Here is a 26698-nt window from a genome sequence, read left to right on the forward strand (position 1 = left end):
ACTTGATTAGAACATAACAAAAGGTATAGGTAACAAATAACAAATGCACAGCATGTAACTAGCCTCTAAACCAGCCTGCCCATTTAAACCTGCAACATTCTGCACATAAACACTGTTGTTTCTGAGCTCTGTTCAACAGAACAGAATGTTAAAATTTACACAGCTGAGCTCGAGTCTGGCAGTTCCTTGTTAAATCCATGAAACCTGAAGTCTTGCGAAAAAAAAATTATACACCTCACAAAAGCTTTCCTGACAAAATGCCAGAACGCAACACCTATGTGTACACATATGTGCTTGGCTAATCTAATTGCAAGAATAACAGTGTAACAGTGAGTGTACGCTTCCACGCACGCACGCACATACACACACACGATTGCTCCTCCAGTGCCGGACAGCACACTTCTCATCATCCATTGTGTCCATATTCAGCTGCTGTCCCCCGAACTTGCCCACAAACTTCAACTCGGCGGCTCAATATTCATTATACGACACACCCACTGGCCTATGTCAACATCTTCAGCCTCAGATCTCTTTACAAACTGATGAGTCTGCAAATCAACACACAAACAGTTGAAATCTGCATAAACCACTGATCTCTTGTAAGTTACAGATGAATACTACCATGTACCTGGTACAGATATAAAACCATTTTGGTGTGGAGATAAAGTGGTTTTCAATAAACGCTGGGCTGCAAAACGGAACCACGCACTGTGTCAACTGCTTATTGCCATGAACAGTGATAATGGACAGAATCTATAAATTCTCTGTTTGACAGTATACTGTATATACTATAACAAATGAACAAGAAATAAAGTATACCTTAAGTGATGCCAAGTCTGCTCTGTCTGCTGGGAGCTTCTTCAAGCTGGAAACCATAAAAAGAATTCATCAGAATTCAATGTTAAGAGCCTGGAGATCTGACTTACAAATATTGAAGGCAATACACGTTACCTGAAGAACTAGAGGTATGTAAACCAGGCATATGTACAATTACAGCATTGGGACAGGAGGGACCTTTCATACCTTACTTTATTATTACCAGTTTTATTTTTTTAATTTATTTTATTGATTGGTGTTTTTTATGCCAAACTCAAGAATATTTCACTTATATGACGGCAGCCAGCACTATGGTGGGTGGAAACCAGGCAGAGCCCAGGGGAAACCCACGACCATCCGCAGGTTGCTGCCAGATCAGTTTTGCGTTTATCGCTGGGTTGTCTGGCAAAGGGCAATAGGTCATCCAGAGTACTTTGGGTTTCTCTACACTTGACAATCCTTGTCCATGTGAACATTTTTTCCGAATGTTGTTCAACAATAAATGAAACAAATCAAGAATGGAATGGAAGCCCTCATATCAAGAATGATTTGTCAGACAGCTTTTCCACAAAGGCCAAACAGGGACAAAGTCTAAAGTGTGTATGTAAATTTTATAACCTTTGGCCAAAATATTTTGACTGAATATCACCCCACATTGCATAATGATCAGGCCAGAAAATGGGATTGATATGCTAAGTACATACAGCAGTTTGAATTTTTCTTTTTTCTTACCGAATGTGTATTAAACTTGAGAATACTGTAAAATGTTTGATCAACAATATAAATAATGAAAGAAATTAACAATTCCACTTTGGTTGCAATACTCACCACTTATTTACAAAATTACAGAATTCTTCAGAAAAATATTCTGTCGGAAGTTTTGGTGGAGGCTGATAAAAAGAAAACATATTTTTTGATAAAGGGAGTGTACCCAAGTTATTCTAGTTTGTATGGTATTTATCTATACTGGAATCAAACCACAGGAAAGTAAAACATTTAACAAGTGATCTTAAAATTGTCATGATTGTTTAAAACTAAACTTCCTTTGTTCAATCTTATACTGCCCATATAATCATTGGTCAAATTACAGAATATCACAAATAAATATGGACAAGGATAAAAATGGTATTACACATACACTATGAGATGATTAGGCCGATATTACAGGTGGCCAATGAGAAGCCCTTTTTAAAAGATCGAAGCCAGAACACAACATAAGTAGTATAAACATGTATAAAGATGAGATGTACTTGAGACATGTACAACACCTCAAGGACATATAACATGAACACATATCAGAAACAAAACACTCGAAAGATTTGCAATATTCAAGTTAAACAAGATTTCATCAAACCCTACATTTCATGTGAACAACATGGTCTACATGTAGGTCACTCAGAACAATAAAGCATGATGGTATGGTCAGTTGGACAAAGAGAAAAAAACACATTAGCTGAAGAACTTTGTCAAGTTTACAAGAGGCGGTACTGAACTCTCACCCAGAGCACACATTTGCTCTCCCTCAATCACACTGTGCACAGCGTACATAATGACACCAGGCAAGCATCGGAAGATGCAGCAAACCTCTCTAGAGTATCCCGTGCGAAGCCTGTGGCTGCATGCAGCCTTAGTGAACACCTTTATGCCCCTATAGCTCCAATAACAGTCTTATAAGCACACAGTAAACTCCAAAAGCAGTTAAAATGAAACCCCTCAAACCAAGTTGAATGTTAAGTCTTAGCTGAGGGTCAACCTCATCCCACAGACTAACCTAGCCAAGAGTCAAACTTAACTTTTTGTGAAGTTTTTATGTGAACTTGAATGTTAGCATCAAAAGCATCATTTTAAAACCTTTATGCACTTCCTTTGGTGCATTTCTCAGGCAAAAGGTGAAATACAGAATGTATACCTTAAGCATTTACACGCTGATATTTGCAGGCATTGACAGTTTGGAGCGCTGCCACCAATAACCTCAAAATCATGCTGCATTATTATAAATTTGTTCCCCCCAATATTCAAATTTTGCGAGCCTTACTTACTAACACAACCAAGAACAATACTTCTAAAAACATAGAAGTGGAACTGTCTTTGTCAACACTTGCAGAGTTGCCCGTAAAATACTATAATTCATGACTAATATATCTCACTGACATTAATCTGGGGAATGTAAAAGGTGTGCCATTTCGCAAGTCATGCAAATGCGCTGTGGGATTAAGGGAACTGGGTAGGAAATAGTTAATATTCAGGGTTGGGTGGCAGGGGATGAGAACTGTCCAAGACTCTAACCATAAAGAAACCAGACACAACTACTCCTTCCTGGAGCAGCAATTCAGGCCTTAAAATAATCGTGATATTGTTAAATTGTGAGAGGCTACAGAAACCCCCTATCACTCGTAGCCTGGGAAATCAGGCACCACTTCAGACCTGTAAAATAGCCCAGGAAGTCTCGCCACCACAAGGATGCAATATTGCCACTGCGGCATTAAAGGAGAAGAAAACCTAAAAACATGACACTATAGGCTGAAATGAGCTCATTTTTTTTTTTATCTGGTGGTGCCTGCTGCATAATTTTGCCATTTTTCCTCGTCATACATGTAGAGTCTGAAAACGACTCAGCTGGCCTAAATCGCCGAGTCCATCGCGTCCTCCATCTTTAACACCTTGTAATTTATGCTGGGGGTGTGTTGCCTCTCAGCCAATGAGAATTGTTAATACTGCCGCCTTGTTTGTGTAAACTCGGAACCTATGTCCAACATTCCGGTTTCCCGATCATTAAGCGGAAAACGAACTGTACTGTTTGCTACCTTCTGTGAAGAAGAGATCTACCAGCAATGTACGAACTGTACTTTGGCGGTTTCCGACGACAATTCTCCACCTAACACAGAAAACTTCAGGAATACTTCTTAGGCAAAATGGAGATTTTGGAGCTGACTTATTATTTATAATTTATCAACTTGAGGTACATATTAGAATTTTTTCATGGCATGCACCTGCGAGGAGAAGCATACTCTTTCCAATGGTATTTGATTGATATTTAAATTTTCTTCTCCTTTAAGCCACACTAACAGAAGTCCATAAAACCACTTCTTCAGTTTTTAAAAAGGTTTATCCCATTAACAACATTTTATCAACCTCGAAAGAAATGTATGTATCATTACTGAGAGGAAAGTAGGGATCAGCTGTGTTCTGCAAAGCTATGATGGACCAAGTTGACTGTGACTGTGATTCAAATTAACTAGAATGGTGGAGCTGGTTAGGCTTTCCTTTAGACCAAAAGTGTCCAGAAAAACAGAGCTTATCATTAGTCATCAACCATTAGTCATCAAAATCAGATCGCATATCAACCCCTCCACTATTAATATCCCCAACTTAACCAACCATGCCCAATATGAGGTTTACTGACACAATACATTTCCTTATCCTTTCAATGAACAACTGTACAAAAACTTCATCCTGTAAAAAAAACCATTAGTTCAGCACAAAAGGTTGATATACAGGCAAATTGCTTCAGCATAGTTGCTTTCACAGCCAGACTAAGGGAGATAACCCAATCAACAGACACATATGGTAAGGGAAAATTTTGTCTGACGGATGATGGATAATTGGTTAAATCTCTTGGATGTTCTCATTGCAGCCCCCGACCAATCAAGCTACAATTCCAGCTCTTATTGGTCTGGCTGTGGCTTTAAATCAGGAGGTTTGACCCGAGGGCTGTGTTTACCTCCAAACACTCCAGTATCTTTCAGCTATAAACAGAACTAAATGAAGTGAAAAAAAATGTGTCCGTTTAGCACTGAACACCAATCAACTAAAATTAATACCCAAATTCTAGAACCACTGAGCATGTTCAGTGGGCGTGGCTCTTTTAGCAAATCTGAGATGAACTCTCACTTCTAAACCAATAGTCTAACATGTCCTCTTTTCTTGAAACGTCATTTTGTACATTTTGGATACATCTCAGATTAATGGTTAGTGAGGATGTCAGTGATTCCTCATAGGATAATATCGCTGCAACTTTAGGTCAACAGTCACTGAAGAGACCAAACTGTTGGAGGGTGTCACAACTTTAGGTCAACAGTCACTGAAGAGACCAAACTGTTGGAGGGTGTCACAGTAGCCCCGCTGTTTGCAAAGTGCTTTACACGCAACCTCATTTTAACTAGATCAGTAGAAAAATATCAATGTACACTTGGGTAATACTTGCATGTGTAGCTGTCACAGAAGTGAAAAGTTGTGAAATTTCTGATTCTGATTGGCCAAGGAAAAAAGTCCGAAAGAATACATTGTTGCAGAGCTGATGCCTGTTCTCATGGTAAACTGCAGTCCATGGTTTCATGCAGTCTATCAGGAAGCTCCCATTTTATTTATATAGAAGTGTTTTGTTGGCTTTTTGGTCATAACATGAAAACAAGACAAAGTACAATCATAATTCTTGCACATTTGTAAGCAGTTTTAAAAACTGACCTACTTATAAGTTCATCGGTCAGTTTTGGCCTTATTTGCATACCAAACTAAAAGCTTTTTACTATCTGGGTAGGGTGATCCACCTAAAAACTGTAAACAAAAAGGTTATCTTAATAGGTTGAGCCTTAGAACATTTTTCTAGCTTATCAATAAAATTCAAAATGGCCTCTAAATCATGTGACGGGTAAAACAGCACAAAACGTCAAAAGTTGCTTCATATGTTCCTTAGTAAGGCTCCAAAGTTTGTTTTTTCTACGTTTACCAGTTTTATGAGTTGACTAAGAATATTAATAACCCGAATGATTTTAAGAGGTGTCCTCCTAGTACACTAGTGTGAGCCCCTAATTAAAATTTTATATTGCAGATCACAGCAGCTATCCCAAATAAAATATTATGACACACTTTAAATCAATAACCACAGAAAACATATCCATATCAAATACCCACATACATATACCAGACAACACAGGTGTAATTGTCTTGTACTAAGCTAGTATATTTGCCAATTCTCTGTAGTCCTGCTTACCTACCATATTTATGTAATCTCCCACAAAGTAACAAGGTTTAATACCCTGCGTAAACTCAAGGGAAAACAAACAAGGGGAAGTAAATCAGAGCGCAAGAACAGGGGAGATAAACCAGCAGTAATGACTGAACTCATGCACTGATGCAATAAAAAACTTTCCCTGAACTGGCATAAAGACTAGTTTTCTTGCAGTAACATTTGGACAACAAATGACCGATGAGAGCTAGGACTCAAAAACAAATGCATGTACTTGTTCAGAATGCTTATTAAAATTCCAGTATCAACCTATTCATCATGGGCATGTGAAAAAAAAAACAGTAGGCCCTATAACAAAGCAAACCTGACTTATTCCAAATAGTTGTGATGACCTTAAAAATCTGATTCATGCATGCTGAATCCATGCCATTCAACTCAAACTGATGAACATCCATGCTACAAGGCCATAAAGCAAAGCCAGCTCAATATGGCGCGCCTAAAGACAAAAACAGGAATCCATGCTGAGGTTAACAGCCAACATGCTGGGTGATAATGAAGACAAAGTGCTGTTACTCATGGAACAAGAGATAAAACACACCATGCACGGGTAAACACATAACTTGTACAATACAACCGGCCTACAGTGGCCATTAGTGACAGCAGCTCTCCAGGACTGGGCTTAATCCTTATTAACTTGACAGAATCCCCTGGAACTAGCAAAAAGCGTGATCACGAAGAGGACTGAAAGGATTTTACAAAGGTAATTCAATGAGCACAACGTGAAATTAGTTTTACGAAAAGACAATACATGTACAAAAAACAAAGACAAACAACTGTCCTATAGAATGAAAAACAAAAAAAAGGCAAAAATTCTCACTGGTTCAAAGAAAATGAATTTGGAAACTACAACATAAAACAGAGTGAAATCTGAGGTATGTTAGTGAAAACATGAGGGGCTGTCGCTGAAAGGCATTGGTAATACAAAACCAAACCTTAGAGTGAGGTCAAAACAATAAGGGGACATCACTCTGTGTGAGCTAACATGGCGGACAGTCCAAATTTAAGGAATGCTCACTCCAAAACTATCAATGAGACCTCTATCTTCTGGTAACTAAAGACAGGACGTAAAACGATGAACAAATGAAGGATTCCAAACAGAGGATTGAATACACACTCGTCATGTGACTGTCACAGACACTCATGCGGCTGTCAAGAGCATGTGATTTACATGTACATGTACCCAAAAAATACGGGTCTTGTCAACAGGCATACATCTCTAAAAGACTGATCAACAACAGTGACGAACTAGGTCCTGTTTAAGCCCCCCAAATCTCCCATAACTGACTATGATCATATTCCCACATGACTGAAACAGCTTGCACGCACAACGAAATCAGACAACAAGAGACAAACCAAAGCCGAACATATTTTCCATAACAGATTATATTCGCCACTCTGGCAACATATCCCTAAACCATGCTCTTCATACCATGGTACATATGATATAGGTCCTCCAAGACAAACCACCACCTCATGATAAACAGACTTCTATATGACTTCAGTTTAATTCCCAGAGCCATCATCTGCTGTTAGGTTTAAAATTTAATGCCCTTGTGCTCTATGAGGATCTATCAACAACAACTTTCTTCACCTAGTTCACTACCATGCCACGAGTGCAAAAAACGCACACCAACGGCAAACCAGTAGTGAGCTACAGGAAAGAACTTGTATCCTCGTTGGTGCTGTATGGCGGGGTATCTTAGTGCAAGTGTCCATAATCTACAGCCAATATGGTACGTGTGTGAGAAAAGTGTGTTACCTATGTGTTAACTTGGTAGCTGTCTCAACAGTTCGACAGAAAGAGAACTACATGTACATGTACTTAACGACACCTGCACATAACCACCATAAAATAAAGGGAGATAAATCATATATATGTATGAAGAAACTACACATGGAGGGGCAACAAATACACACATGGATACAAGACAATGAGACTACCATGAAGTATTTCACTAAAAGCTCTTCGTGCGTGTTCCGTGATCCAATGAACGATGTATAAACAGGCAATGATCAGGATAAAGCACTGATGTTGCAGCAGCAAACAGACCTCTAGTTTAATGAGGCTGAAATTTCAAATCCAGCTGTTGCTAGTTTGGCAGTGGTTTTAAGATCGGAGGTGTGTTAGGTACCTAGAAAAGGGCGATCACTTACTCTGGACTCCATCACCGATAAACCTGAACGCCTTCATATTGTAGTTCTTCAACCTTTTTGCATGTTTTCAAGATGTTTATTCAAGCATATTCTGAAGGCATTATTCTGAGTAGACTGATAAAATTATACTTTTTGTGAAGTCCTGGAACTGTCCAATCCAACCGAAGTAGTTTTGTCTCCAAAATCAAATGAGCATACATTGTATTGCAAGTTGCTCTTTCATAAGAGAAAAGGTTGAAGAATTAGGGTATATAGAGTGAAAACAATAGAGCATGGTATGAAAACTTGATCAAAGACATAAATGTCACTCATCTATACTCAGGTGACATTTCTATGTGACAGAGTGAGTGAATGAGTGCTCGGGGTTTAACGTCATGCTCAACAATTTTTCAGCCATATGACGATGCAGGAATCCTTATGGTGTATGTAATGCACCTCCTTGTTGCAGGACGCATTTTCACTGCTCTTTTATCTAGTGCTGCTTCACTGAGACGACTTACCAAAGGCAAGTAAGCCGCCCCGCCCGAGCGTTTATACTGATACGGGTCAACCAGTCGTTGCACTATTCCCTTCATGCTGAATGCCAAGCGAGGAAGTTACAACTTCATCTTTTAAAGTCTTAGGTGTGACTCGACCCAGTATTGATCCTGGATCTACCCCTCCTAAAGCGGACGCTCTACCAACTGTGCTATCCGGGCAGGTCTCTATGTGATAGAGCAAGAAGGCACAAACAGCAGGCCATATATTATAAAGACCAGAGAAAGCACATACCACAGAAAGCAAGGCCCTAGACCAGTTATGTCCCCGATGATGTCAATTTAGAAAGTCATCTTTTACAGATATTCCTCACACAAAACGACTACCCTTCCATTTATACCCCACTTTTATAAAAAGGGGAAGGCTCATCAACTGAGAAGCCAGCTCTGACAATATAAGGCCTACACAGGGACATGGCATACCAGATCTGTGTGAAACTCAAAAGTGAAAACACACATCTGTACACACACACATATATATATATATATATATATATGGGAAAACACAGATAATAATAAAAGAAGAAGAGAATAACAAAACACAAAATGGTGCAGATGAATGAAATCAGGATTAAACACAAAAATATGAAAAAAAAAATACACAAGCACTTCATTAACCTGAAAAACCAACATGATATCTACAATGAAGTTAGAGGTCTCATCATGAACTACAACATGTCATGTCATGGTCTGTCTACATGTACATACATACATTTGGTACAGCATATATGTATGCAATTGACCTACGGTTATTAACAACTGTATTATTATAACTGGGATTTAGCAGTTCTACGAGTTAGAGCAGTTTATTATGGGGTGCCACTTAACATACCTCATTGACAATGTAATCTAAAAGCTCAAATATAGCCATAGCTTTGGGTTCAGCATTCGCACTCGGGGGCTGGCCACTGCCAGTTGCAAGGCTGCGGCTAATGCTGGTATGAGCCTTGTTGCCTGGAAGCACAGAAAAATCATAAATATGACACAACAAGTCAAAATAGAGAGAGAAAGAAAAAAAAAAAAACAACATAAGTTCATAACAGCAAACATATACCAGTCCAATTTCAAGACTCAAGCGAGGCAGCACAGCATTAGAGGTGACTGTGAGAGCATGGTGTGTGGTGGCCAGGGCAGGCAGGCTCCACCCCCCAGCCTACAAGAGGCCATTGTTACCTCGTTCACTATGTATTCCAGCAGTTCAAATATGGCCATGGGCAGAGGCCCGTCCCCTGTGATCACCTGAAATCCACCTGGACAACCTGAAACATACAGCCATAGCAGTGTAACGAAGGACTCGTCATCTGATGTGTCAAGGCTCAAGCACAGCAGGACAGGGCAGATTGAAAACCAGATGTAAAACAATAACCCAAGCAATCCAATATCACCTTAAAAAGTCATAACCAAGGCACATCCACCGTCACTGGCATTTTCTCTACTACAGTTATAGCCCCTTGTCTCGTCACTGTTCGTTAGCCTGATTGTAAAGTATTCAGTCATGTAATGTGAGGCACAGAACATTTTTTTATATATTGCACAACTGCTTTTCAACTCCTGCTCAAACTCATTAAAGATCTTGTCATGAGCAGGCAAAATTCTTGATATCCCATGCAAAGTATGCAAATCTGTACAACCTAAACATACATCATTAAGTGTCAGGTGAACACGTCAAACCTCACCAGACATTAGTTGTAAAGTCAAACATTCCTTGTCATTGCACGTCAATCATCTGATCATATCAATCATCTAGCAACCTCGTTACCTGTAGCCTGCTTTTGTGATTTGTCACACCATACCTGTACCTGTCATCTGATTATGTCACACCTCAACTGTCAATTCCTGCCACATGTCTACCCCACCTGTCATTAACTTTTTTAAGATTAACTCTCAACTTATCTACCTACAAGTGCATGTGGCATAGCTTAGTACCATCACCTGTGACATGGTCATGTCACATCTTACATGTGCCTGTCTGTCATCAATTCTCATCATACCTTTCCATGTTTTACCTGTCATCATCTGTCCTATGACCAGTTCAAACAGCATGTACGGTCATTATCTGTTACTGCACCATCTCACACATCATTGTCATTAATTATCATATAAATGTCACACCTCAGCTGGCATTTACAAACATCTGATCACATCATGTCCTTAATACCAGTCTCCTAGCTGCACATTATCCTTGAGATGACGAGATAAAATCAACGTGTTTAACTGACAAGTCTTAAGATGGACAGCCATGTTTACGGGTGCACTTTCACACTAATTTATTGTAACATAGCTACTACTCTAAATGCCAGCTGTGGTAAAACGAAGAACCTGTCCGTCAATGACAAATTACCATATTAATAGCTAACTTGGATATCGATAACCATGTTCCCAGCCGCGCTTTTGCAGTATCAAGGTATTCTACAGCTCAGCTGGACAAAAAAAAAAAAGTGAAACACCTCTCAGTGTGACTGAAGTCACCCAAATATTTTTGCCATACATTGTTCTTCAGTTTATTTTCACATGCTCTGAGGAAATTATGTTTAGCACTTTCTACTATGTATGCTAGAATTGCAAAGTAAATAATAACCTTTATCTTGACAAAGAAACTGTAATTTTATTACCGAAACAGGCTTTTTTCCTACAGATATAAAAATGAATAATGAAGGTGGGAGCTCTTGCAAACTAATGTGGCTAAAATATGTGATTTTATGGAGATTGCTATACTGCTTGATCATCTTGCAAATGCTCAAGTTTTACCTGAAGGGTGCCCTTAGACCCTTATAGACCCTTAGCCCTTATATAAAGGCACGTCTTTTAGTCGTGTTAGTTTGCAAGATCCCCCACCCTGTCTCTGCCAATCATGAGACTCCTGAAATGCTGATACCATTACGGGAAGATAATTAATATGTAATGTTGAACATTTTACCCAGGGGCCTATCATACATGTGTATACAGGCACCATGTTGTGAGGAGGAGTTCTGTACACACGTGTCTCATCCAACCTGGAAAGTAGTGCATGTTGTGAACAGAGAGTTTGGTAGACAAATATGAGGTTGCCCATGGGACAATTTATCACCAGGAATCTAATTTTCAGTTTCATCATTGGTATCACTGTATTATAAATCTGCTGGAAAGAAAAAAAACCTCAATCATAATACTTGTAACCATTTCCAAACTGGGAGATTCTTCGATCCACTCAGGCACCTGAGGGTTAGATGAGTGATATCCCTAAATTTGTAAAGCAAACCACATGTAAAACAAAAACAGCCTGTCAATGTATAATTGGACTTCAGCAGTCTCCATCCATCTGTTGAGATCAATCTTTGATCAATACATACATGTACTGTGTAGCAATACAAACTGGTATATGTGTATACATATATAGTTAAACATACGTTCAACAAAAATATTCTTCAAATAAAGATTTACTACAATACATTTGACATGGAATAATTTGACTGAGTAAAATACTTAAAACAGAACAGCAAAAAGTCGAATACAGTCACAAAACACTTAACCTCATGTATATGGGCAACTGAGGTAAACAGAAAGATACGCTTCCAAGCTGAAGTATGGTTAACCATTTCACCACGACTACCTTTCAAAAGTTTTCCGGTTTTGGCAGCTTCCATGTGATCCTCAAGCGTGTTACAGCCATCCTCAAATATACTCTGCAGATCATCGGGCTCTGGGGGTGGGATAGGGTAACGCCCAATAGCCAGTTCCACCAGGGAAAGCCCCATGCTCCAGATGTCAGACTGGACAGAGTAGTGTGAGCCCTGCAACCTCTCCGGCTGATCAGAATAAAACAAAGACACAGATCTTGTTACCAAATGAAACAACCAGTGAGCTCATTCATACTTGCACGAAACAACGTTATCTATGTCTCATCAGAGGTCCAAATTAAGATGCAGATTACTCGGACAAATGACTACAACATTTACACTCAAAAAAAAAATGACCAAAAATTATATATCAGTAACTGCATGTCTCTCACTTCTTTTTTGCAACTTCACTCATTTAAGTGCTGCTTAAATTCTATACCTTGATTTATTTCCCTTGATAATTTTTTTTTTTTTACAATTGGCGATGAAAGGCTTCCCCAAAAATGCCAAGATTCTCATTCGTTATTTAACAAACATGACTTCAAACGTTATTTAATGTAAGTCAACTTGCAACAATGTTAGATTTCGCCATAATCGCCATACAACTGTGTAATCACCATACAACTGTGTTGTTGTTGTTGTTTCGCCCAGATGAGTCCGTTTGAAATGAAAGTAAGTGGATTATTTTCATAAGAAAATTTGCGAAAATCTGCTAAAAACCCCAGAAAACTCTCATGGTACTTTTTTCTTAACTAAATAAATTTGTCGCCAAAAACATTCGCATTTTTTCAAATTTTAGCGCCATTTCAAAAAATTGTTCTAAATTTGTGACAATGGTGAGTGGCAGCGGAAACCCTGATAATGGGAGAATTATCAGCGTGCTCCCAATATACAGGCTCGGCGGTCAGCAGACAATATTTAAGTTCGGGACAAACTAAGAGTTTCAAGGAATTTCCAAGAGTTTTTCTCTTTTAAAGGACTTTCAAGTACTTGAAAATGAAATTGTATTTTTCAAGGACTTTCACAGAGTTTCAAGGACTGTGCACACCCTGCTATGTTTGAACCAACATTGATGTATCCCTGGCATCAGTATATAACAGATGAAGTCTTTCAATGCTCTCATTTAGAACACATCAGCAATGTTAATAAGCTTAACTTGTAAAAGTTGTAGACATATCATTACATGTGGTGTGATCTACATAGTTTTAATACATTTATGGTTCTGTGTTCCAAATAAATGGTGTGAATTTATACTCTCAACACAGGATTCACTTTAATTGAACTACAAAATAGTTCACTAAACTAAATGTCTACTTAGAAAGTTGCTGCCTTAATTAAAGAAAAGACAATCTATTCCCTCTGAATATGTATTTATTTAACTCGATACTACACTAATTAGAAATATATAACTAGAGCTCAAGAGCTGTGAAATGGGTCTATTGCTCTTCTTCTATTTTTACTTTTTGTAACTAATGACCAATTGTCTTCTAGTACAATTCACCGGTCTTCTCAACCCACAACCATCTCATTAGACCCCCATAAAAAGCGAATACATGGATGAAAAGTATGGATGACTTTTCGGCTGGTTTGGAGACAAAAGCAAGTTACTCTTGATGCAGCATATATAAAGGATATATCCTGACTCTTAACGGTCTGCTGGATGACATTGCTTGCATGCTAATTACATTATCATTAAGTTTACTCCCACTACCTGCTAAGAGGAGTGGAGCAGTAAATGTATATCTGTCATACTCCAGTCTGTTCACATACCGACATGTAGGATCTTGTCCCCACAAAAGAGTTTGCCATGGAATCGATGAGTTGTCCGCTGACACCAAAATCACAGATCTTTATCTCACCCCTAGAGTTCACTAAAATATTGGATGGTTTGACATCTGAAAAAAAAATTAAACAAGGGAATGACTGACTGATTTATTGATTGTTTAAGGCAGCCAGTGTTACGTAAAGCAAAGAAGGTATCATAGGGAGCATAACCAAATATCGTTCGCGAGCCAATCGTTTTCAATTTTCATCAATTTTTTCACTCAATTTTTTCACTCAATTTGGAAACAGATCGAGAGGTCCTCCTCACCTCACGATCTGTTTGGAATTGGTGTAAGTGGGATTCCAAGTGGTGCCTGTTACATCTCAGGGCAACCCCGCGATCACCGTCGCCAGGGCCAAAAGAAACACAAACACAGCTTCACATGGCTCCCCGGAATAATGTCGAAAGAGAACCCGAAGAGTAATGGTGGGCTACTGATATTGGCGATCGTGCTCCATTTACTTTTGTTTTAGTTCCTAAAACTAATAGAAGCTGTTTGTGAAAATTATACAAGACGGTTTTTTTTCTTACATTTCAGGTGGAAAAGAAAATGTGCAGATACCGGAGTAAATATATACTGGAGTGTCATCAGCAGGGGAAGAAAATTCTGATACAAGGAGATTAATAAAGATGATGAAGCAATACTCTGAAACCTGAATATGTACCATCAGAAAACTTCTAACGAAGTGCAACTCACAGATAAGCTGACACTAAGTTGTTCAGAATATCAGTAAATACTTGATTTTGAATGGCCACTCATCTTTTTTCATGGAATCAACCATGGCTGACTGACACATGCTTTCATGTGTACTTACGTGCGCTTACAATAAACTACCAGTAGGTCTTCAATCTGGAAACATTTTCAGTAATTTTTATAGTTAGTTTAGCACGTTTACAGTTACAGCTATGCAATTTATTCCAGGAGCGGTTCATTGACTTCCTTTGGTGCACCAACCGGCACATCAAAACCGGGATGTTTTATTCATCTCCGGCTTCTTCTGGCCACACAGCTTTTACGATATCACTCAGTCTCTGTCAAGAAAGGTATGTGATTTTTATTACGTCTATTCTAATCATGGAGGCAGAATAATCCATGAAACGATCAAAAAGTTACTGTGACACCGCCATACTTTAGGATTAGTTCCACACATGCATGTAGGCCTACCGATATTTCCGAGTTTTCCAAGAGGTCATTGTATCACTCCGCGACAGAACGGCGCTCAAGTCTCATTTGAAACGTGATTTCATCTAATCAATGACAACTTGTCGACAAAATTGCAATCGTTAAATTTAATTGGAAACGGTATAAAAGTTGGGATTGCAATTGAAAATCAATCGTTTGCGATCTTGAAACTTCACCGCAATTAATCGGCCACAATTTTTGGCTACGCTCCCTTGTAAATAACAGTCAGAACTACCACTGAATCAACTGCCTTGAAGTTTCACTACAGACAATCAATGAAACAGCCTGCGCAACACAGCTAACAAGGCTTCATGAAGCACTCTTGACATTACGTTCACTTAACTACCATGGCAACCAGTAGCTGTAAGCTCTTAACGTTAAGAGAGCTTCGTAAAACTGGGCCATGATGGAGAATCCAACACTTCGCATGTATTGTACTCACCTCTGTGCATTATCTGGTGTTTCTCTCTCAGGTAAGTTAAGCCTTTCAACACCTAAAATACACAATTTGTTCTAAATTCACACTTTAGCTTTTCGTCAATGGGAATGACTTTTGACTATTATATTTTATACAGGTTGATGCTATTATAATTAAAATACTACATTGTGAAGTTCAAAAGTGTTTTTGTGACATGCAAATGACAACTCGTCCTATCCTTGGCCTTTCTACCAAATAATACCTGTTGTATTCAAATGCCCCTTTGCAGCATCTTCTATTTATTGAATGGTGCTAAGGCATAAAAATTCTATGCATTGAACAGATATTAGCTTAAATCAACAGCCTGATTGGTTTCAATGGTGTGCTCAAGAATTTGTTATCTACTCCACAGTGGTGCTTTGTAAACAATACATCAAAACCATATACTCACAGCAATTGAGATTTTCCCCAAAATTTGTTCAGGTAATCGACCAGCTTTCTTCAATATTAGATCTAAAGACCCTCCATCCTGTAGAAAATAAATAATTTTAGGTCAGCCGTTCATTTGGCTGTTCGTTTACTATACATTTGTATGCATTTTAACTGGTATTAAAAATTGAATTTAAAGCCTTTAAACAGCCAGGTTTAGGGGCGGAGGACATTGCAGTCCCCAGAAGAAACCACAATCCTTCACCAGGCACCTGACAAATCTCCTGGCTTAAAGCTGCAGCCAAGCTAACAAGAGCTGCATTCAATCACGTGACCTCATTCGGTAGGCCAGAGGCCCATCGTCTGTGAGGTAGCAAGGACCTCAAGCTCTTGGTAAATATAGTGAGTGAGTAAGTGCTTGGGGTTTATCGTCGTACTTAACAATCTTTCAGTCATATGACGACAAAGGAATCCTTAGAGTGCAAGTAATGTGTCTCCTTGTGGCAGGAAGGATCTTCACCACTCTTTTATCTAGTGTTGATTCACTAAGACAACTGACCGAAGGCAAGTAAGCGGCCTTGATCAAGCCAATATACTGATACGGGTCAAGCAGTCGTTGCACTATCCACGTAATGCTGAACGCCATGCAAAGAAGCGACAGCTTCCTCTTTTAAGGTTATTAATGTGAGCCAACCCAGGATTGACCCTGAATCTACTGCCCTTAAAGCAGACGCTCTACCAACTGAGCTATCAGGGATGGATCTTGGTAAATACATGTACATGTACAGGTGTATACATGTTGAATGTATGTATATATAAGCAAAGGAATATCTGGGAGGTATACATAATTCTAGAAACCTCCTTGTAATTAGCAATTTCATCTCGTTCTGGGCTTTAAAAAAAATCTTCAACCAATTCCAAAATACAACAACTTCCAAATGAATGTATAATTTATTGTATACTATTTTGATGAAACTCAGTGAGCAATGTTCACTTACTTTTGTTAAAACTTTCATCGAACATGCACATATATACATAAATTTACAGTAAAAATGATCCCCCAACCATGGGATTAATGTGTACCAGATAAGCTTTACACAAAACTGCAGTTAAACATCTGGAGCTGAATTCAACCACAAGACTCTCTTGACCTTTGATGCTTTTGACCACTGAGTCCCACACTAGTAAAGTTCATTCTGTAAACTGTTTACACACATTTGTGTATACAGTTGAAATGACAGAGCACCTGTGAGCACTATAAGGCGTGTTTTCCAAGCGAATCACAATTTTAAGAAAATGACAAAAAAATAAACCCTAAACAAAACAAACAGATAGACATACAACATAATAGGACCTGTACCCCAAGACCTGAATACTCTAGGTGAACCTGAACACTCTAGGTGTGAGAGGTTCACCACGAAGACCTGTACACAGCTTATGGTTCTGACTTAAGTGCGCAGGAACTCACCATGTACTCCATACAAATGCTGATCTCGCCGTCGCTGTAGAAAGCCCCGTAGTAGCCCACAATGTAGGGGGAGTTACAGGTATGTAGCACCTGCAATTCTCGTATGATCTGGTTTCTTACTGCAGGTTTGATCTCCAGGTGGATTAGCTGCAACAACCAACACACATGGGTACATTTGAACAGTATTAATTGATGTGCACATAAGAAAGAACGATTCTTGTTTTGATATTTCTCTAGTAGATGTGATTTTATTTACCTGACTGATCCTTCACACAGTTTAAATTTTCCCTTCAGATTTTATGCTTCTACTTGTATTCCAGTAGTAAAGAATTAAAACCCATAATAAATAATGTGTCTAAATCGTTCTCGAGAATATTTCCTGTTTCGTATTTGTGTACCAACAGTGCAACATTTTCATAGGACTTTAGTTTTGCATTTTCCATTCTATTACAGTGTGAATTTAACTGAAATCTGTATTCTTGTTTGCTAAAAATGACACATTATCAATACAACATGATATGCTTTCAGGTTATCCATAACAAAGTGAAACCAACATGTTTTCAATCATAATTATGACCATCTTTATGTATGTTTTATGATGTACTGAAGAATATTTGACTTAAATGATGGTGGCCGGTATTACGGTGGGAGAAAATGGGCTTCACGGAAAGGCATGACCATCAACAAGTAGCTGGAAGACCCTCCTACATATGTAACAGAATAAGCTGTTGAATTCGACCTTTGTTTGTTGGCTTTTGTGACTAACAGATTACTTGTGTGTGTTTATGTCTTTAATTACCTTACTTTTAGATTGGATACATTATGACATTAATTTATTACAAAGCTCAAATTCAATGATTTCATTTTAATTACATTCTCACTTTTACAAAGACTAATGATCTTACACTCACAAGATTACTGTGTAAAAATTACTTCTCTAATTTGGGTGGGTCAATACTGAATTCAAAACTGAATCAGCCCTAATGAAGACACATTTTCCTTGGCCGTGAAATAAAGCCATCAGGAAAAGTCTTGCTGACCATCTCCATACTTTCATTAGGCTATCAAATGTCTCAAATGCATGATACTAGATGACAACTATGATACCTTCCTGGCCATAATAAGTCCTGAAGGGCGGTGGGACACCTTGGTGACCACGCCCCCATTCCCTGCCCCCAGCTCTCCTAACTTGTCCATGTCCTCTGCTGACAGTTCTCGCACTTTCTTTTTCTGGGTGAGAAACTGCTCCAATCTCTGCTTCTGCTGCTCATCAATGTCCAGTTCCTGTAGCTTCTTCTGCAAGGACTCCACATTGGCAGCGCCAGTGTTGGACTTACTGAAAACAACAACAACAGCATGGCCACATGTAGGTCTCACAAGTTCTATGCATACAGATAGGTGTTTGGATTGAAAAATAGGCAGCTATGAAGAAGAATTAAAAAAGAAAAGTCTGAAATATTACTTGCCCTACTTTTACCTCAACCAATGCATTTTGGTACTTACTTTGGTAAAAAAAATTTGATATTATATTCAATTCAATTCCTAAATTCTGATTTCTGCCATAACTTGGTATATGTAGTATTGATTTAAACAAAACAAGCATGTACATGTGCTACATGCTGACAAGTCCAACAGATACAGAATTCATGGCACTTTCAACTTGTCAGACAACACTGAACAACATACATGTCTTGAAATACTTGTACCTGTATGATGAAACAAATTGTGACATTTGTTCAATCATCGACACAGTGGTCAAAAACATGAGATGAGATAAAGCCATTTTAGCATAGGATCTTGAACCTTACAGGTAAATAATACCACTACTGTATATGTTATGTATACATTTCACACTGTGGACAAGAAGCCTTTCTTTCTCAATGCACAAGTAAACATACATGTTCGCTACATAGTTCATGTCTGTATTTATTTCAGTTTGACGTCCGACTCAAGAATTTTTCACTTCTATGAAAACTGCAAGGCATGCACACAGTAAGCCATTGTCCTTCACCAGGAGCCTTAACAAGCTACAAGCCACATGAATTCAATGAAACCACAGTGTTTGTAGTGAAGCCAAATGCTCCAGGTTGTTTAGCCACCACCCAGTGTAGGGTTTCCCCACTCAAGCTCCTGTAGTAACATGGTTAATGACTGCAGCAGGTCTTGATAAGGAGAGGGAATTGATTTCTGGTGTTCGGTTCTGTGCCATTCATCTATAACAAATACTGCACACAACTCAATGTTATAGATTTGGGACTGAAGCTAGCCCAGCACAGCAAGGGGTAGTTGTATTCTCATGACTTCTCTTATGCCTGAAAGGATTCATTATCATTCATTATCAAGTTGTCACAGCAATCACTGCCATGCAGTAATGAGTACTAAAGCATGGATTTACCAGAGCTGTAACGAATACTGATATGATACATACGATCATGTACATGCACAAATCAAATTGATCTTGATCAAACCAACATGTTCACAAAGAAATATATTTACATTAAAACATATCTACAGATCTACAGGCTTAATTGATACACCAGACATGGACTGACTTGTGCATTAAAAAAGCTACATACAGGAATAATTGAGAACAGACAAGATAAAAAAAGCAATATTACTTGACATTACTTTGTTGATCTATAAAGTATCAAACATACCAATCCTACCCAGAATCCTGAAACCACGACCACCATTATCATGCTCATCCTACATGTACATGCACTATATATACCTTTAATCATACTAATCATTTCACTGCTCCTTTGTCAAATGATTTTTTTTTGTTAGTAGTGAAATTCTGGCCATGCATTGGAGAGTTAATAATAATAATAATTTCATTTCTCCTTGAATCTTTTCATAATGTCAGGTGATGTTTTTTAACAGTGAAATTCTGCCCATCTGCTGGGGAGTTAAAATGGTGCGTAGGCTTTCAGAATGGGATAGGCTAAAAAAAAGTAACAATCAATAACAATAAATGTATGTTCAACTAATATCAGTACATATATATGTACATATGTTTTACTTTTTAAAACCCAGGAGACAGGAGCCTCTGCAGTCGCAGTGAGTTCAAGCGCAGCTCATGATGGCTTCCTCTCCGGCCGTATGTGGGAAGGTCTGTCAGCAACCTGCGGATGTTCGTGGGTTTTCCCTGGGCTCTGTCAGGTTTCTTCCCACCATAATGCTGGCCGCCGTTTAATAAGTGAAATATTCTTGAGTACGGCGTAAAACACCAATCAAATAAATAAATAAAATACTTTTTAATAACCTCCTCTGCAATTACCAATATCAACTTCTTGGCAAATGGCTAAGTAATGGAATGGAAAGCCTTGACATTAAGTCTACATGTTTCTGAAAATGCATCAGTGTAGCATTTTTTTAATTACATTGTTCCTTATACACAAAAACACGATCGTGATGATTGATGGCTGGAACAGGTGACTACCTTAATTCCTATTGCTGTACAGTTTGCACATCCCAACTCTGTCAGGGATATTAAAATCCAACTATAACCAAGCAAGGACGTGGGTGTGAGTAGGTGTGTACATGATTGTATTTATCTCAGCTGCCCACATGGTTACACGTGCAGGGGAGCAATGCCATAAGCTACTGTAGCTTACTTTTGTCCAATTAAAATAAGTTTTTAAAAAGTTTTATGGATTGACTTCATACATTACTTTCTTCACAGCTAGTTCATGGGCTTTGACAGATACACTATACAGTATATGCCCTAAACATGGTTCATGATTAAGTTACAAGTGCTCATTTTGTCTGAAATATGAGAAACCATGGAAAAGTGTTTTGGGCTAATCCCTCAAAAATTCTGCATATGAGAGATCGACTTTCAGTGCAATTCTGCACATTTTTAATTTGATTTTGGAGACAAAACTACATTGGCTGAGGCGGCCAGTTTCAGAGCTTCACAAATAGTATAGTTTTGTCAGTCAACACAGACTAATGCCTTTGGTAGGTCTGAAGGTACGATGATATCTTAGAAAAAGTTTCAGCACCAAAAGAACAAGAAATATTTTAATCATGACCTTTACTTGCCTTGATGAATTTTGTTAGCAATACAGTTATTAAAGTTTCAGGGCAAAAAATCTAAGTGCCTTCACTGTACAGTCCTCACTCATTATAAGAACCCATCTGCTTTGTCAAGAGCAATGCTATACATGTAGCTGAATGAGCTGGCCATCAAGGGTGACAGTATGGCAAAAAACCACCATCAAGTAAGTACACCCCTTTCAAAAGACAGACTAGCCCTGAGACTGATTCCACAAAGGCATTTTTGATTTAGGCAAAAAATTTGAACTATTATCTTAAAGCTTATTTCTTGGTTTTATATGGTAAAATTTTGTCCATCTCATCAGTGTAATCTTACGCCAAATGTATCCAAATTTCAACTTTCAATCCCAAAAGCTGAGTGTTGTGGAAAGATTTTAAATTTTGACTTATAAATGGCTTTGTGGAATCAGCCCTTGGTTTATAGTAAGAGGCACAACTGACCATTTAACCATTTCTCCAACTGTTTTACACATGATTTATAATTTGGCTTTTCTTTGCTCCATTCATTTGATTAAAATTCACCCTTTTTCCATGATATTAGTGGTAAGTTTAACTTTGCTTATTAGAATTATAAATAACTCAACATTTGTTAATAGAACTTCCTAGGTCCTATTTGATTATTAACAATTATGATAACATTGTTAAAATAATCTTTGTATAGCATTCAGGGTTAGAATACGTATTAGTCAGTGTGTTATTGCATTTCGCTGATGATGCCAAACAGAGTTACCTACCTTTCCTCAATACTCTTTTCCCTCTTTCTAGAAGGAGGTGGATTGTCAATCTTGATACTTTCAGTGGGTGCTGGTGTATTACTATAACAGAGGCAGTCAAACAAAGGGGCATGCAAACCAACACAATCCAAGAGCCAGTCACATTCACAACATCCAACAAAAATGAAGAGTTATTCCACAAATTTTCCATCTGATTATGGAGGTTGGGCAAACACCAGCCAGCAAAACCTTAAATATACACCTCCCCATTTTTATAAGACGTAAAAAATATAAACAGATTTTCAAAGCCTTTGGAACTGTGTGTACCAGATGAAACTCTTGTAGAATAACATGGAAAATCAATAAAACCAATCATAAGAATTAATATTTAGACAACAAATCAAAAAAAATGAATGAGATGTGCATTACTACAGGCACGTATTGTGAAAAAAAAAGTGACAGGCCCACCTTCACAAAGTGATAAAGATAAATGGTTTGTATTAACAAAACTTCTTTTGTAAACCCTTTATGTTGTGCTATTCCAGATATCATTCATAAAAATAATTACAAGAAATGGTTTTATGAAAATTTGTGAAAGTATGCCACGGTGCCTAGATATGCATACATATGCAAACATGTACAAGATGCAGAAAGGTGTATTCATGGACACCAAATTGACTGACAGGATAGGCAAGCAAAACTACATGTATCTGCACATGACCTATACTACAAATGATAGGCATTCAAAACAGGGGAGTAAAAGCTGACACATTGAAAGGTAAAACATACCCATATTGTTAAGCTCTAAATAAAGTGCTCGTTTCATACAGCGGCTAATGTTGACCATACATGTACCTCACCCTAGTATTAGTCACTAAGAGCTGGTCAAAATAGTGCATTGATGAAGGTGTGAAAAACTTACTTATTACTGAATGATCTTCTGTTGTTTAATTCATGATTACTGATATAATTAAATAGTTACATTCTCACTTTCTCAGTGTGTGACATGGATGTATGAAACCAATGTAATTCCACTTTGAAATTGAATGAAAGCAGATTTATCTTTTGAAAATCATACCTATGCGTATGTGTTTTATTTTAGCTACTCTACATGAACAAGAATGACATGAACTATTATGATAATGTGTAAAGAGTGTACACAGCTTGATTACCAGTGCTGAGCATTTGATTCACAGTAAGTGTCACAGTTTCACTTCATATCATGGTGCTACTAGCTGTGTTTCACACAGCTGTTAGAGAGGTGTCAAACACATACAACAGTGTGGATATCTTGCTGCAAACCTATTCTCACTCCCCAAAAAAGGTGCTTAGTGCACTGCTGGCTAACTTGGCTATGCATGAACGATAATACTAATGTACAATGAAGGGCTCGAGTGTTTTGACTCATTAATCATTAAGTTAAACGCAGCTTAAATCCTATACGGCTTTGTATTTACCAATCTGTTACAATATCATTAATCTTCTTTAAAGCACTGCTTAAGGTTATTTATTCTCGACTAAATCTGTTACATGTATCACGGCTTTAATGTTTTAGATTGTCAACATCTTCAATGTCAAACACAAATACTGTTTCCTAACTTTAGATGTATATATGCTAATGTAAGCATATATATTCCTATAGAATAGGATTACAAATAAACCTAATAATTAAAACGCATAACTTCATACTTCTTCAGCTCATATGAGTTATCTTTTCATATTTTGGAGAAACTTGATAAGGTTAAGAAAACAAACAATTTCTACAGCAAACATGTAACTCTGATTCGAACAGTATAGCCACGAGGCGTACAATGTGAAACAAGCTTAAGTGTGTCACAGTCTCGAAAAAGCGTATTTAGTGTACAATTAATTTCTACAAATGCCAGTGATATCTTCATCGACAACTGTCGCTGGTAGTTTGAATATTTAACTTATACGACCGTGGCCAGCATTATGGTGGGAGGAAATCGGGCAGAGCCAGAGGAAAATCCACAACCATCCGCAGCTTACTGGAAGACCTTCCCTTGTACAGCCAGAGAGGAAGCAACCAAACTGGTGGGAGGCTCCTGGGTCATTGCCCGTGCTGGCATGCTAACCCCCTTGGCCAAGGAGGCCCTTTTGAACATTTAACCCTCAGAAAACTGCTATCGTAAACGTTCACATTTCTGCCATACCCTAAGTCTTCTAAAGCTTGGAACATACATTAGTAGTGCTGAAAGTAGAATATTACATTTCTTTGCCAGCCTTTGGAAAAGTAAAGATATGAGTATTTTTTTTTTTGTCACCATGTGAAAAAAAAAAGAAACTCAATATTCCTGCTAGAATTACATGTATATTGGTTAAAATGAGCAAACCAGGCATCCCAAATCTTAAAAGAAATAAGGTATATCTTTTTTCTGCTATTACATGCTCATTTTTCTTCATCCCAAAGACTCTTTCACACAGCTACCTCACTGAAGTGTTTCTTTTAATCTGGAGCCCTGCTTCCGTTCCAGGAGACAAATTACCAAACTAAAATAAAATTCTTCTGCACTGAGGCGGATATTAATATCCTATGAAACATTTGATCTTGTTGCACCTCTCGAACCAGAACTTACATATTTGCAACTGAAGCAATTTCATGTCATGAAATGTGGCAGATACTGATCATAGTGCACATGTCCCCAAAGCATAACACTAGCAGTTTGATGGTATTACAAGAAAACAGAAACGTAGGTACAGGCTTTGATCAATTATATGTTGCTTGTAGAGGCTGAAGTAAGATCTAACAAACAACACGATTAACATGTAATACTACAAAACTGACATGCTTAAAAATAGGGTCATGAACATGTAAAAACTGCGTTTAGTGTTGTGCTGGTAATCCCAAGTCAATTACACGTGAAGAGACAGTTTGATCAGGTTAAGAAGAAAGTGACTAGAGTAGAAGATTTGGTAAGGATCACATGTATTAAAATCAGATACCGATAACCTAACTCACTCGTTAGCATCACTTTGAGGCTCAGCCACCGATGGCGGAAGAGTCAGTCCCAGCTTGTTTTTCTTCATCTGTCTTTTTCAAGCGTCCACACCTAAATTACAGTCAGTCCAGCATAAGGGCAACAAGGTGCCTTCGAACAAACCACGGCCGAAGTCTCCTGTCGTCTTTTGGACGCTGATTAATTAATTCTTATTCGCATTTTTCTTCCCCTTCCCATCGATTAAACCGTTCGGCCGGATGACAGCACAACCCATAATGCTAAACCAGTGAGAAACATGAATATTCATTACAATTTCCCATAGAAACTCGAGGCGTCTGCTCATGAGATATGGCGAGACTTCCGCTTTAAGAGAGTAGCCTAGATACAGGGCACGACTTAATGAACACAAATATTCTAAAGGGACTTGGACGCATTGATTAGCGCATTTGAACTACACGAATCCCGGATAACAGAAACCATGTAAACACCACAGTAAAACTATTAAAACCTTTTCACTGTGATGAAAATCCTCAAATGGACTTGAGACTAACCAATGTCTGTAACTTCGGAACTTCAATATTATGACAGTCACACTTGCGATTAAGAAAAGCAACAATTACCGACGGGGTCGAGGCATTTTAATTACAGCTGCTGGATATATTATGAGAACGTTTGACCTAACCCAAAGAGTGATTACGTGATTTCCTATATAGTTAGGTAAAAATTAAAGGCCCAAATCATCGGAATAGATTGTACACGGAAAGAATACTATACAATTTATCTTTCTTTGTTGCTACACAGGCAGAAAATTACCAGTAATCCATATATACACGTACTTCCACGATTTAACTGAATAATGGTGGTGTGTGCGTTTGTTTGTTGTTGTTGTTTTTTTTTTGTTACATTACAATGACCATGCCCATGATTTGTTCAAACTATATTATGTTGTTGTTGTTGTTGTTTATATGTCCCATACAGTGTGTTACAGAATCAAGCCTTTTTGTGTCACGGTGAAATAAAATTGGTCGGGGAGAGGGGGGATTTCAACTTTATTTTCTCGAAAATGCGACTTTTTATCGAAATTTCGACTCTCATCTAGTCCATACTGACTTTCTGAGGAATTTCAAGGGATTTGCGCGCACTTTATGGGCATCCATCTGTATATATCTGTAAATTAAAAAAATATTTTCTAAACTACTATATCTTATAATGATGAGAAAATGTCTTAATATAATATCTTGTAATTAAGAGTTACTTTCTCGTAATTGTGAGAAAACTATCCATTGCTTACTACTGTCTCGATTGTAATTACTGTTTAGACAGTTTTCTCAGAATTACGAGGTACTTTATTATTGAACGCCTTGAAATCGTCTTAATCATACAGCGGCCTTGACTGCTAATGTGCGAGCACGAACAGTTTTTGACACATTTTTCTGGGTAAAAAGCAGCTGAAAATCGTATAGTCCCCACCTGACCTCAAAGTTTGTTTTTAGAGATAATCAAGGCCTTATT

General features: G+C 38.0%; 1 protein-coding gene across 4 annotated transcripts; it reads right to left on the minus strand.

The window, feature by feature from the left end:
• Positions 1 to 338: 338 nt before the first annotated feature.
• LOC135473793 (dual specificity mitogen-activated protein kinase kinase 1-like) lies at positions 339 to 25429 on the minus strand. 4 transcript variants are annotated; one of them, XM_064753684.1, is made up of 12 exons: positions 25207 to 25429; positions 22248 to 22328; positions 18559 to 18787; positions 17452 to 17598; positions 16006 to 16083; positions 15579 to 15630; positions 13899 to 14023; positions 12122 to 12317; positions 9365 to 9486; positions 1645 to 1706; positions 820 to 865; positions 339 to 548 (listed from the first exon to the last, which is right to left on the minus strand). In XM_064753684.1, the coding sequence occupies exons 1-12, from the start codon at positions 25272 to 25274 to the stop codon at positions 459 to 461; spliced, it is 1296 nt and encodes a 431-aa protein (XP_064609754.1). In that variant the 5' UTR covers positions 25275 to 25429; the 3' UTR covers positions 339 to 458. The 4 variants fall into 4 exon arrangements, with proteins under 4 accessions (XP_064609754.1, XP_064609755.1, XP_064609757.1 ...); XM_064753685.1 differs by lacking the exon at positions 22248 to 22328; XM_064753687.1 differs by lacking the exons at positions 339 to 548; positions 820 to 865; positions 1645 to 1706; positions 9365 to 9486 and adding an exon at positions 9487 to 9791.
• Between the last annotated feature and the right edge of the window lie 1269 nt (positions 25430 to 26698).

The sequence above is a fragment of the Liolophura sinensis genome, chromosome 8 (assembly GCF_032854445.1).
Source record: "Liolophura sinensis isolate JHLJ2023 chromosome 8, CUHK_Ljap_v2, whole genome shotgun sequence".
NCBI lineage: Eukaryota > Metazoa > Mollusca > Polyplacophora > Chitonida > Chitonidae > Liolophura > Liolophura sinensis.

Bases quoted from the DNA above. Each gene is read 5' to 3' on its own strand.
- LOC135473793 (XM_064753684.1), bottom strand. From the start codon at position 25,274: ATGAAGAAAAACAAGCTGGGACTGACTCTTCCGCCATCGGTGGCTGAG. The intron at 22,329-25,206 runs GTGAGTTAGGTT...CCTCTGTTATAG, and splicing joins CCTCAAAGTGATGCTAACGA to TAATACACCAGCACCCACTG. The intron at 18,788-22,247 runs GTAGGTAACTCT...TGTTGTTTTCAG, and splicing joins GAAAAGAGTATTGAGGAAAG to TAAGTCCAACACTGGCGCTG.